The sequence below is a fragment of the Scyliorhinus canicula genome, chromosome 4, assembly GCF_902713615.1.
Source record: "Scyliorhinus canicula chromosome 4, sScyCan1.1, whole genome shotgun sequence".
NCBI classification, from domain to species: Eukaryota; Metazoa; Chordata; class Chondrichthyes; order Carcharhiniformes; family Scyliorhinidae; genus Scyliorhinus; species Scyliorhinus canicula.
This window is the reverse complement of record NC_052149.1, coordinates 219,151,435-219,165,709: the sequence shown is the minus strand read 5'-3', so window position 1 is coordinate 219,165,709 and position 14,275 is coordinate 219,151,435. Positions and strand designations below refer to the sequence as shown.

The following is a 14,275-nucleotide window of genomic DNA, read 5'->3' as shown; positions in this document are numbered from 1 at the left end:
TTGAGAAACTGGTGGCTCATGATTCTGCTCTTCCTGGCCCACTGAAGTTGCTGGGAAATGAGCTTAGCTTGTAGAACCCATACTTCCCATCTCCTTATCGGATTTCCAACCTTTTGGAAACATGCACAGATGCAGTGGATTTTCAATCAGGCTCCCAATTGCACTGTGGAAACCTAATTAAAATATGTAAATTAAGTAGCCCACTTCTCTGTGGTATTCACCACCATAAAATAGGGATTGTACATATATATATGTGGCACATTAAGGACATGTTCCTCATAATTAATCCCAACCCTTTTCCACAGAATGTGATGGTTTAATTTGTCATGTGAAAGTACCTTTAAGAGATGGGTATTTATCAAATAGCTGTAGTGGATGTACCTTTATGAAATGGGTGTTTATCAAATAGCTGCAGTGGTGACCGAGTGTGGGTGGAGCTGGGCTGTCTGTCTGTTTTACTTCCACTTTGAGCTAGCAGCTACAGGGTGTGTTTAGTTTCGTTTTGCAGATTGGGAGCTGCATCCAGCAAAACCAGGTGTAATTCTGATTTAATTCTGCACGAAAGGAATGTCTTCAAATCACTTGCTCATTTAAAAGTGCTAACTGCTCTTATTAGAGAATTTAAATCTGATCTCTGTGTTAAAGAGGGTATTTGTCTTATGGATGTTGCAAGGAAAAGTTAAGGGTTACTTATAGAGTACTGTATTTTTTGGGAGGTAGTAGTTGAGTTGATAGTTGCTAAGATGTTTACTGTGTGTTTATAAAAATGTTAACTGGATTTCATAGAATAAACATTGTGTTTGTTTAAAAATACTCTTAGATCTCTGTTGCATCACACCTGTAAAGTGGGCCCTTGTGCTCCCCAAAACCAAAATCTATTTAAAGTTGTGGGTCAGGTGAACTCCATGATACACTTTGGGGTTCTCTAAATCCTGGCCCATAAAAATTATTGAGGCCAATGGGTTTTCAATGCGATTGACTGGACAGTATTATTGTGTTGCAGGAATGCTTGTGGAGTCACAGAGCGGCGAGGTTCTGGTGGTATTTCAGCATCGCCAAATACTCAAGAAAGAGGAACCACAAGTGAGGCCAATTTGAACTTGCCGACAAGCCCTAGTGGTAGACGTGTTGCTGTGACAGCACCTCCGGTTCCTTCAGGGGGTACAATATCAAGACACATCTCTGGGACCAGTTACAGGGGTGAGCTTATTGGTGTACAGCATAATAATAGTCAATAACTCAAGGGATCAAACAGTACAGCTCAACTCTGCACCTCCTCTAATTGAAATTTGATCTAGGCTGCAGTCTACCCAGATAATAGCCAGACAGTTCCTGTAGATTCCATATTTTTCTCCCATGCTTTCTTCATTATTTTCCCCTTTGCAGCAATAAAAGAAAAGGGAAATAAGAGAACCCCCCCCCCCCCTTTTATGGTCTGTTATTTTAATAAGAGGGCAGCATGGTAGCATAGTGGTTAGCACAATTGCTTCACAGCTCCGGGGTCCCAGGTTCGATTCCCGGCTTGGGTCACTGTCTGTGCGGAGTCTGCATGTTCTCCCCATGTGTGCGTGGGTTTCCTCCAGGTGCCCCGGTTTCCTCCCACAGTCCATAGATGTGCAGGTCAGGTGGATTGGCCATGCAAAATTGCCCTGAGTGTCCAAAATTGCCCTTAGTGTGGGTGGGGTTACTGGGTTATGGGGATAGGGTGGAGGTGTGTGCTTGGGTAGGGTGCTCTTTCCAAGAGCCGGTGCAGACTCGATGGGCTGAATGGCCTCTTTCTGCACTGTAAATTACTTGATTCTGTGATTCTATGAAAACACAGCAGGGTAAAATTATGTAAACAGTGAAATTGTTGAGATGGTTTTGTTAAGTGCAGACTTTGAAATGGGCCCCATGCAATGAAAACTGCTATCTTGGAGTTCACTTCCTCAGGTGAATGAATCTTCCATTCACCTGAGGAAGGAGCAGTGGTCCGAAAGCTAGTGTTTGAAACAAACCTGTTGGACTTTAACCTGGTGTTGTAAGACTTCTTACTGTGCTCACCCCAGTCCAACGCCGGCATCTCCACATCTAGAGAATATAGGCCCAGTCTCCTCAAAACTCTCTCCACGGGATAGTCCTGCCATCACAGCAATCAGTCTGATGATCTTTCGCTACACTCACTCTGTGGCAAGTATATCCTTCCTTAGGTAAGAGGAACAAATCTGTACACAATACTCCAGGTGTGGCCTGACCAAAGTTCTATACAATTGAAGCAAAACATCTTTACTCTTCTACTCAAATCCACTTGAGATAAAGGCCAACATATTTGCTTTCCGAATTGCTTGCTGCGCCTGCCTATTAACCTTCAGTGACTTATGAACTAGGACACCCAGGTCCCTCTGGACATCAGCACTTCCTAATCTCTCACCATTTAAAAAATACTCTGCACCTCCACTCTTCCTACCAAAGTGGATAATCTTACACTTATATTATTCCCAATTATATTCCATCTGCCATATTCTTGCCCACGTAAGCCTGCCAAATCCCCTTGAAGCCTTTGTGTATCAGTTCCACAACTCACATTCACACCTTATTTAGTGTCATCCACAGTCTTGGAAATATTACATTTTGTGTCCACGTTCAAATGATTGATATGGATTGTGAGCAGCTGATGCCCAAGTACTGATCCTTGCAGTACTGCACAAGGCACAATCTGCCAACCTGTGAATACTCCGTGTATTCCCATTATTTTTTCAGTCTGTTAACCATTCCTCAATCCATTCCAGTATATTATCCCCAATCCCACGTGCTTTGATTTTGTTTACTAACCTCCTGTGTGGAACTCATCAAAAACCTTCTGAAAATTTAAATGCACCACATCCACTGGTTCCCCCTTATCTGTTCTGCTTGTAACAACCTCAAAACAAATTCCTGCAGGTTTTCCTTTCCCTTTCATAAATCCATGTTGGCTCTGCCCAATCAGATCATTATTATCATTAGATTCTAGCATTTCCCCAATGACTGATGCCATGCTAACAGGTCAGTAGTTCTGCATTTTCTTTCTCCTTCCCTTTAATAGCAGCGTTCAGGGCTCTGCGGTGCTGGGCCTGGATGGTTCAGTCTTCAGACCACTGCCTGAATGGTTCAGTCTTCAAGCCACTGCCTGGATGGTTAAGTCTTCAGGCCACCACAGTACTGTGCCTGGATGAGCTGGAGAGTCCTCCAAGGCAGGCCCACCTTCCCAGTGCGGACAGAAGTCATGTCTGCTGCCAATCATTGAATCCCAACAGGGCAGGAGCAGGCCATCCAGCTCATCGAGTCTGCACATATCCTCCAAAAGAGCACCCTACTCAGGTCAGTTTCCCTGCCCTATCCCTGTAACTCCACCTAACCTACACATCTTTGGAAACTAAGGGACAATTTATCATGGCGAATCCACCTAACTGCACACCTTGGGACGGTGGGAGGAAATCGGAGCACCAGGAGGAAACCCACGCAGACACGGGGAGAAAGTGCAACCTTCCCACAGTCACCCAAGGCCAGAATTGAACCCTGTGAGGCAGCAGTGCTGACCACTGTGCCACCGTGCCGCTAATTTGAGCATCAAAAGGCAGCGGGCCTATTGGAGTCAGTGGGGATGCCTTCCCACACCATCTGAAAGATTCAGGCTGATGTTTCTTGCGAGTTTACATTCCTATTCTATTCTCCTTTTCTTTGTCAGTGCCGTGGCTCTCCTTTGCTGAATTCCAGAATGCTCCCAATCCTCAGACTTACTCATTTTTGTTTGGCACAATAACTCATTCTGGAGCCATTAATGAAACACCCATTAATCCTAGCAAATACATATCCCTCTACCAACATCACAAAGACAGTCTACCTGGTCATTATCATGTTGCTATTTGTGCGACGTGACTTTGCAAATTGGCTGCCACATTTCCTACATTACAACAATTTCTTCACTTCAAACGTACTTCATGGGGCCGAGAACCCTGATTCGATCCCGGCCCTGGATTACCGTCCACGTGCACATTCCACCGTGTCTGCGTGGGTCTCACCCCCACAACCCAAAGATGTGCATTGTAGTGGATGGGCCACGCAAAATTGCCCTTTAATTGGGAAAAAAAATGAATTGGGTACTTTAAATTTATTTTTAAAAAGTACTTAATTGGATAAGTTACTTTGAGGCACCCTTAGCTGATAAAATGTGTCACTGGTATAAATGTAAGTCTTTATTTTTTACCCGAGGTACTCTCTCTGGCTCTTTCTCCCAGGTGATCAGTTTCTGTACATTGCTCCCTGTATTAGTATGTAATGCTTTGATTGCTGAATTTTGAAATCTACCCATTAGCTTTGAAAACTTGTACTATGCTTGTCCTAGTTCTATACCCTGCCAATTTTGTACAGCTTGTTATACTGCTTTGACACGTTAACTGGGCATTGTAAATAACAAGTCTACTATGATATTTAAATTATTGGCAAAGCAACAATTCATCCAAATTTGACATGGAGGGTAGTCTGTGCAGAAAATCTAGACTGGAATTTCAGTCCGGAGTTGAGGAGTGTGTCACTGTCAGAGATGTCAGCCGTTACGTTAAACCATGGCCCTATCTGCCCTCTGCTGAAAGTTAAATACACCGGGGCACTATTTAAAAGACGTTTTTCTTGGTGTGCTGGTCAGTGTTGAGCCAACAAACAACCAGAACTACTAAAACAGATTATCTGGTCATAATTATGCTTTATGGGATCCTGTTCTGCACACATATTTACTACATTATGTCAGTGATACTTCTTAATAATAATATTCTTAAGTTCTTAAGACGTGAGACAGTTCTTAAGACTTGTTTCATTGGCTACAAAACACTTTGGCATGTCCTGGTTTTGTGAAAGGCACCATATAAATGTAATCTTTCTTCCTTTCTCTATGTTTGTTGCAGACAGATGAGATCCCATCCTATGTTATAATATATTAATTTGTTTAACAGTTTCAACAGGTGGTACTAATTAGTTTCTGAATGACCCTAATATCACTCAATTGACACGGTTAAATATCAGTTCATTGATATTTAAATCATGTGGTAATGTTCATGTTCATTTGTGTAATCTCTGGCAAAGAGTTCATATTATTCAGAAAGGTTCATCCCAGCAGGTAAGTGCCTTTCAAGCACTGCTTATGGGCCAAGAAGATCATGGCTTTCCCATTGTGGCCACCCCACACTGTCAGGAAAGCCGCGGGCGTGGGTGCACTGCCGGCGGAGCAGAGGATCCTGCCGATGGGGGATTCCTTTCTTCCCCCAGCAATTCACAGTCCACCAGAAGCCGTGATCTGTTCAACTCCTTCCGCAATCTCTAATGTAAAAGACAACATAAGTGACAAAAACTTTTAGATATGTTTCAATCAGCTTTTCGCTCTACTCCTTGCCACTCTGACAGTCTCCGTCTGATTACTACATATATTCCACTTTATGTGGAACTCCCAACAGTTTTGGAGCCCCTGGGCGCGATCTAATGAAAAAAAACAAGAGTTTGTTCTGGGCAGGATTAGCGGGGTCATTCCCAACGATTACAGCACCGGAAATGACCCCACTAATGACGACACTCTGTTTTTTTGTCCCAGGCTTTAGCGGGAAATGCCTCACCGAAACATTGAGGATCTCCGCTCGCCAGTGCAGGAAGAGATCAGGACGCCATTTAAAAAGTGCGTCCCGATCTCTCAAACTCCTGTTGTGACCCCTGGTTCCCTGCATCCCACTTCATATGCACAGGGCATGCCTGCATCCGATCCCCAGACTGGCAAAAATGATTCATCTCAATGATCCTTCCCAAAATCCAATGGCTGTTGTAGGATAATAGGGTGATTAGGCCATTCCTAACATCTTGACCTAATCTCCTTTACATCCCCCCCCCCCCCCCCCCCCCCCCCCACTAGAGCCATCGCTCTCCTCCCTCCTCTGCAAGTTGACGGTGACTGATGATGGGCATGGGTCCCATCCTATTTCCCTCGGCCTGCCTGTTACTGCCGCTTCTGGGATCATCTCGTTGAACATATGCCTGTCGTACTGACGATTATGCCGTGAAGAAATGGGAGAGGTGGACTCTTTCTCAAAAGTAGCCACATTTGTTGGCTCCAAATTATTTTATTGTCGCCCATTGTCACCCCTTCTGGTGCTGCACAGTTACCCCCATTACAGATGGTTCTCAAACTCCACTTGAGAATCTCAGCACATCGACCACGATAGAGGTTCAGTACAGTACTGGGAGTTGGATAAGACTAAGACCTGTTCTGATTTCTCAGGTGTATGCCATTGTTTGAATGAGAGCACAGAGTTCTCTTGGAGTCCTAGACAATATTTATTCTTGAACCAATATCACCTAAAAATTTGCTATCTAGTCATTTATCTCATTGTTGCTTGTGAGAGTAGCTATGTGCAAATTGATTGCCATGTTGCCCTAAATTACAGTAGTCATTAAACTTCAATACGGTGTTACATAAATGTAATTTATTTCTTGCTATCTATTTAAGGTTTAAGTAGGGTGCTCTTTCCAAGGACCAATGCAGACTCGATGAGCCGAATGGCCTCCTTCTGCACTGTAAATTCTATGGTTCTATTCTCTCTGTTGCACATATACTTGCTTGGAATATTATAATTTACTTTCTGCAGTGATTTAGGCAGAAAATTTACAGCTTACTCAATCACTGTTTCTTTGCTCTTTTAGTAAATATCCATCGACCAATACTTGCAGTTCCTCCAGTACAGATTCAGAGCACAAGTAGCAGGTATGTTCCAACAGTTGTCATTCAAGCCCAGCCTTTTGCATCTCATCAGATTTTGCACCCAGTCACTGTGCACACCGTCCATTCCAACGGAGTCATTGGGGCAAACAGATCCAACCAGCCCAACAGGCCCGCTGCCAACACTGCCCCTACAATGCCCCACAGCAGTAAAACATCAGCAACGCAAGACCAAGAAGCTTCCAGTTGTACAACCTTGGGCCAGGGACGTGTGCCAATGTCGAACTTCACACCACCGAATTGCAAAGGCGATGACAGAAGCAGTCAGCACAAGGTGGGTTTCATTCGTCTTGTCAAAATATGGATGTGTGAACTTGATTCCATCTGACTCCGCCGTGTTTCTGGCAGTCCTTGGGGAGGGAGAAGATATACAGACAAAAGTGTAAACTTAAAATGGTCATGTTTTTGAAGAGAGTGTAAAAGGGTCTCGCTCACGTTTTGAAAGATGTGATGAAATGGATGTGAGAGGGGTTGTAGGAGAAGTGGAATGGATGTCAGCTTGGGTTTGTCAGGTCCAAATGGAATGAGAGGGAAAGGAGAATGGAGATTTAAGTTTGAATTGGCCATGTTTTCAGTTAAAGGGAAAGGAGGTTGTGAGGTTACACACGCCATGGCTCCAAAAGGGGAAGAGGGAATGTATGACTACCTTAGACAGCACCTTCCAAACCCACGACCACCACCATCTAGAAGGTCAAGAGCAGCAGATACCTGGGAACCCCATCACCTGGAGGTTCCCCTCCAAGTCACTCACCAACCTGATTTGGAAATATATTGCCGTTCCTTCACTGTCGCTAGGGCAACATCCTGGAACTCCCTCCTTAACAGCACAGTGACTGCAGCAGTTCAAGAAGGCAACTCACCACCACGTTCTGAAGGGCAAATAGGGATGGACAATAAATGCTGGCCTAACCAGCGACGCCCACATCCCACAAATTAATTTAAACATTTTTTTTTCCAACTGTTGATATCTCCAAGGGCAGGGAGAATGGGAAACAAAGGACAGCCGAAGAAGAAATGTACATGGGAGAAGATGCAAACATGGTTTAAGCATGTCAGAAAAATACTGTGAAAATTCCGCAATGCTTTGTTTGTGATTCTCTCTGGTTCTTTCTCTCTATTTACTTCCTTCTGCAGCAGACATTACTTGCTCGTTGAGAAATTGGACAGGCATCTCACACCATTGTCTCTTCTGAAGCCGGTCTTAGAACATAGAGTGCAGAAGGAGGCCATTCGGCCCATTGAGTCTGCACTGACCCACTTAAGCCCTTACTTCCACCCTATGCCCCAAACCCCAATAACTCCTCCTAACATTTTTTGGACACTAAGGATAATTTTAGCAGGGCCAATCCACCTAACCTGCACGTCTTTGGTCTGTGGGAGGAAACTGGAGCACCCGGAGGAAACCCAAGCAGAAACGGGGAGAACGTGCAGACTCCGCACAGACAGTGACCCAGCAGGGAATTGAACCTGGGACCCTGGCGCTGTGAAGCCACAGTGCTAACTACCATGCTACCGCGCTGCCCATGCAGTCTTGATCCAATTGTTATAATTTGTACAATGAGCTTACTTGATTTCTTCAAGAATTTAAGTATCTGTCAAAAAATTAGCGGGGTTCCCGTACCAGCCTCCCCGGACAGGCGCCGGAATGTGGCAACTAGGGGCTTTTCACAGTAACTTCATTGAAGCCTACTCGTGACAATAAGCGATTTTCATTTTTTCATTATGGAGTAAAAACGCAAAATATTAATCAGAAAGTGTTTGACAAATTTGATATGTGCAATGTGTGTTAGCCTTGTTGGCTCAGAAGGAGGTCATCATAACAAGGATGATTCACGTCTGTTCTAACATCGCTTCCACTGTGACAATCTTTGAACAGTAAGAAGTCTTACAACACCAGGTTAAAGTCCAACAGGTTTGTTTCAAACACGAGCTTTCGGAGCACGGCTCCTTCTTCACCTGAAGAAGGAGCCGTGCTCCGAAAGCTCGTGTTTGAAACAAACCTGTTGGACTTTAACCTGGTGTTGTAAGACTTCTTACTGTGCTCACCCCAGTCCAACGCCGGCATCTCCACATCATGACAATCTTTGAAAGCTAACGAGAATGAGGCCATTTCACGATAAAGCTATATTATTGTTTCTTTTTCAGGCTCAGACCAGCCTTGCAGCTTTTCCACTCCAGTGTGCTGCATCGTCCGCAAGGCCTAAATTCCAGCTCACCTCAATGTGCAGCCCAACTACAATCTTAGTAAAACAGGCCGCCGCACAACCACTTTCACAGGAAACCAGAGGTCCCCTTGTCCCTGTCATCTCCCACAATAGAGCTGGTTCATGTCCAATAGGCAGTGAAGAGGAAGTTCAGACAACGCACAGAAAGACAGGCTCCTGGGATTCTTGTTATCGCTGCAGCCCGCCATCTCCACTGCACAGCTCTGCTGCTGAAGAGTGTCCGAAGACGTCACAAAACCGTTCAATGTGCTTCAATAGGTAACAACACTTCTGAGAAAGGCTATTATTTTTTTTTAATGGTGTAACATGAATGATTTTCCTCACACCCAAGTGTAGTTGAAGCCATTGTGTGGCGCCGTGATCGTATAGTGGTTAGTACACTGCGTTGTAGTCGTAGCAACCTCGGATTGGACCCGAGTCACGGCAAGACTTATTTTACGGTGGCACTGTAGCACAGTGGTTAGCACTGTTGCTTCACTGCGCCAGGGTCGGAGGTTCGATTCCCACTTGGGTCACTGTCTGTGCGGAGTCTGCATGTTCTCCTCGTATCAGGAGTGATATGCTATCAATTGCACATAAAGACTCAAATCGGTACAAGAGAGGTTTTATTACTATGAGATATTTATCCTCCGACTGCAGCTGGTAGAATGGCAGCTCAGGAGAACTCATGAATATTTATACTGCTCCCTGTGGGCGGAGCTAGCCGGCAGGGGCTACCGACAAACCTGTAATACAGGTACTGCTGTACATCCCCTAATACAGGCACACATATATTTACACAGTGATGGATTACCACATTCACCCCCTGTTAAAAATGAGTCCGGCGGGGGTGACGTGGAACTATATACATGATCCGTGAATTATTTACAGAGGGGAGGGGAAAAATTTAATTGTCCATCTTGCAACCCGGTGCCCACCAGAGGTTGAGTCTGACCGGTGGTCTGACGGTTCGTTGAGAAGCAGTGGTGGCGACGTCTGCACAAGCGGTGTCGGTGTCGACGGCATCGGTGCTGGCGGTGTTGGTGCTGGCCAGTGGCTGGACGACTCCGGGAGCGTGCCGAAATCTTCCATGTCCTCTAGTGTGGGCAGGGGAACGAGAGATGGACCTGGTGGGGCTGATGCTGGGAGCGCCAGGGGAGGGGAGGGTGGAGCGTGGGTGGGGAAGTGTGTGGGAGTGGGATCGGCACCCGAGGGAGCCAGATCCCTGAGCGAGACTGTCCTGGCGGCCGTCGGGGAACTCCACATAGGCATACTGGGGGTTTGCGTGGAGCAGGCGTACCCTGTCCCCCAGAGGGTCCGCCTTGTGGAGTCTGACATGCCTACGCAGTAGGACCGGCCCTGGAGCTGCGAGCCAAGTCGGGAGCGACACCCCGGATGTAGACTTCCTAGAGAAGGTAAAAACACGTTCATGGGGTGTGTTGTTAGCAGCGGTGCACAGCAGTGACCAAATGGAGTGACGTGCATCCGGAAGGACCTGCTGCCAGCGATCGGCTGGGAGGTTCCTGGACCGTAGGGCCAGCTGGACGGCCCTCCAAACGGTCCCGTTCTCCCTCCCTACCTGCCCGTTTCCCCGGGGGTTGTAGCTGGTCGTCCTGCTGGAGGCGATATCCCTGCTGAGCAGGAACTGACGCAGCTCATCGCTCATGAATGAGGATCCCCTGTCGCTGTGGATGTAGTCGGGGAAACCGAACAGAGCGAACATGGAATTGAGGGCCTTGATGACGGTGGCAGACGTCATATCCGGGCATGGGATAGCGAAGGGGAACCTAGAGAATTCATCGACCACACTAAGGATATAGGTGTTGCGGTTGGTGGAGGGGAGGGGCCCTTTGAAATCCACGCTGAGGCTTTCAAAGGGGTGGGACGTTTTCACCAGGCACGTGCGGTCTGGCCGGTAGAAGTGCGCCTGCACTCCGCACAGACCTGGCAGTCTCTGGTTACTGTCCGTACTTCCTCGACGGAGTAGGGCAGATTGTGGGCTTTGACTAGGTGGTACAACTGAGTGACCCCCGGATGGCAAAGGCTATCGTGCAGGGCACAGAGCTGGTTCACTTGTGCGCTGGCACATGTACCTCGAGAGAGGGCGTCTGGGGGATCGTTGAGTTTGCCGGGGCGATACAAGATCTCGTAATTATAGGTGGAGAGCTCGATTCTCCACCGCAAGATTTTATCGTTCTTGATCTTGCCCCGCTGCGTGTTGTTAAACATGAAGGCTACCGACCGTTGGTCAGTGAGGAGAGTGAACGTCCTGCCGTCCAGGTAATGCCTCCAGTGCCGCACCGTCTCAACGATTGCCTGGGCCTCCTTTTCAACAGACGAATGTCGAATTTCGGAGGCATGGAAGGTGGGGGAAAAGAATGCCACGGGTCTGCCTGCCTGGTTTAGAGTGGCTGCAAGGGCGACATCTGAAACGTCGCTCTCTACTTGGAAGGGCAGTGTCTCGTCTATTGCATGCATCCCGGCCTTGGCTATGTCTGAGCTAATACGGGCGAAGGCCTATTGTGCCTCGGCCGTGAGGGGAAATTGCGTGGATTGGATCAGTGGGCGGGCCTTGTCCGCGTATTGTGGGACCCACTGGGCGTAATAAGAAAAGAATCCCAGGCATCGTTTGAGAGCCATGGGACAGTGGGGGAGGGGGAGCTCCATGAGGGGGCGCATGCGGTCGGGATCGAGCCCCAGGAGTCCGTTTTGGACTACGTAGCCGAGGATGGTTAAGCGGTCTGTGCTGAATACGTAAGTGAGGTTGAGGAGAGATGCGGTGTGGAGAAATTTAGCAAGGTTGGCATCATGGTCCTGCTGGTCGTGGCCGCAGATGGTGACATTGTCTAAGTACGGAAACGTGGCCCGCAGTCCGTACCGGTCAACCATTCGGTCCATTTCTCATTGAAATACTGAGACCCCGTTAGTGACGCCGAAGGGAACCCTAAGAAATTGATAGAGTCGACTGTCCACCTCGAAGGCAGCGTAGGGACGGTCCGATTTACGGATGTGGAGCTGGTGTAGGCGGATTTCAGGTCAATCGTTGAGAAGACCAGTACTGTGCAATCTGATTGACCATATCAGATATGCAAAGGAGGGGGTACACGTCGAGCTGCGTGTACCGATTGATGGTCTGGCTGTAGTCCATGACCATCCTGTGTTTCTCCCCAGTTTTAACCACCACCACTTGGGTTCTCCAGGGGCTGTTGCTGGCCTCGATAATACCCTACCAAAGCAGCCGCTGGACTTCGGACCTAATGAAGGTCTTGTCCTGGGTGCTGTACCGTCTGCTCCTGGTGGCGACGGGCTTGCAATCACAGTTAGATTGGCAAAGAGGGAGGAAGGGTCAACCTTGAGGGTCGTGAGGCCGCAAACGGTGAGGGGGGGGGGGGGTAGGGGTCCGCTGAATTTGAGGGTGAGGCTCTGGAGGTTACATTGGAAATCCAGGCCCAGTAAGAGTGTCGCACAGAGGTTGGGGAGAACGTACAGGCGGAAACCGCTGAATTCAACGCCTTGTACAGTGAGGTTGACCAAATAGAAACCCCGGATCGGGACAGAGTGGGATCCGGAGGCCAGGGAGATCCGCTGGTTGGCGGGATGGACCGCCAGGGAGCAGCGCCTCACCGTGTCCGGATGGATGAAGCTATCGAAGCTATCGGTGCTCCCGGAGTCAAGTAGGCAGTAGGTCGCGTGGCCGTTGATGAGCACCGTCGTTGAAGCGGTAGCCAGGTTGTGAGGACAGGATTGGTCGAGCGTCATGGAGGCGAGTAGCGGGCGATCGTCCGAGGTGTCCGACGAGAAGCGGCAGCGACCCGGGTCCCGTGGCCCAGTCCGGAGGGGAGGACAAAATGGCGGCCGCGGCGTCCGAAGTACCTGTGGGGAAGAAGATGGCGGCGCCCATGCAGCACACGTTGCGGGGGCAGGGCAAGGTGGAGGCGACCATGGAGCGCACGTTGTGGGGGCGGGGCAAGATGGCGGCGCCTACTGCCCGTACGTGGACCTGGGGGGAGAAGATGGCGGCGCCCACGGGTCGTACGTGGACCTGGGGGGAGAAGATGGCGGCGCCCACTGGTCACACGTGGCCCAGGGAGCAGAAGAAGGCAGCGCCCATTGCGCGATTGGCTGATGAAAGGGGGAGAGGTCGGGCACGATAGCGGCAATTGCGCGGGCCTGACACACTGCTGCAAAGTGGCCTTTCTTGCCACAGGATTTACAGGTCGCGGCGCGGGCCGGGCAGCGCTGGCAGGGGTGCTTCTGCTGGCCGCAGAAGTAGCAGCGGGGACCCCCAGAGTGCGCGGTGTGGCGAGCAGCGTAGGCATATTGCGCGGAAGCGGCCCCAGGTGGGGGGGATCGGTTGCGGGGTCCACAAGGGGTAGGATGGGTGGGCCGTGAGGCGGGCGGGGTAGGACTGCACGTTACGGGTGGCGACCATCATGGAGAGCGCTAAAGTCTTTGTCGCCGCTAGATCGAGCACGGCCCCTTCCAGCAGTCGTTGCCGGATGGGGTCCGATGCAATCCCCATTACAAATGCATCCCGCATGAGGAGATTGGAATGTTCCGTGGCCATGACGGACTGGTACTCGCAGTCCCGTATTAGAGGGATAAGGGCTCGCCAGATGTCCTCAATCGACTCACCCGGCAGTTGGACACGAGTGGCGAGGACATGCCTCACAAACAGAGTGTTCGTCAACTGGACGTAATTTTCTTTGAGAAGTTGCATGGCGCGTGCATAGTTCGGTGCATCCTGTATCAGCGGGAACAGGCTGGAGCTCAACCTTGAGTAGAGGAGTTGAATTTTCTGAGCCTCCGACGGTGCGGGGTCTGCTGAGGTGATGTAGGCCTCGAAGCAAGCCAGCCAGTGATTAAAGTCTTTTCTGGCTTTTGCCGATTGTGGATCCAGCTGCAAGCGATTGGGTTTTATTCTGATGATGCGGAAAATCTCACGGTAATAAATTGATACGCTATCAATTGCACATAAAGACTCGAATCGGAACAAGAGAGGCTTTATTACCGTAAGATGTTTATCCTCCGACTGCAGCTGGTAGAATGGCAGCTCAGGAGAACTCATGAATATTTATACTGCTCCCTGTGGGCGGAGCTAGCCAGCAGGGGCTACCGGCAAACTTGTAATACAGGTACTGCTGTACATCCCCTAATACAGGCACACATATATTTAAACAGTGGTGGAGTATGCGCAGTGGCCTCCTTCAGCACGCCGGCCCCAACGCAACATGGCGCAGTAGTACAGGGGCCAGTGCGTAGGAACAAAGGCTGGGAGACAGAGAGGCCGGCCCGCCGA

General features: G+C 48.9%; 1 protein-coding gene across 2 annotated transcripts in view; it reads left to right on the top strand.

Annotated features, from left to right (window-relative positions):
• LOC119965378 (E3 ubiquitin-protein ligase SH3RF2-like) overlaps positions 1-14,275 on the top strand; it is a 95,433-nt gene that overhangs the window by 69,793 nt on the left and 11,365 nt on the right. For both annotated transcript variants that reach the window (XM_038796086.1, XM_038796085.1), the window contains exons 8-10: positions 1,004-1,200; positions 6,697-7,046; positions 8,918-9,255. In XM_038796086.1, coding sequence (XP_038652014.1) covers positions 1,004-1,200; positions 6,697-7,046; positions 8,918-9,255 — 885 coding nt within the window. The remainder of the gene's footprint in view (positions 1-1,003; positions 1,201-6,696; positions 7,047-8,917; positions 9,256-14,275) is intronic.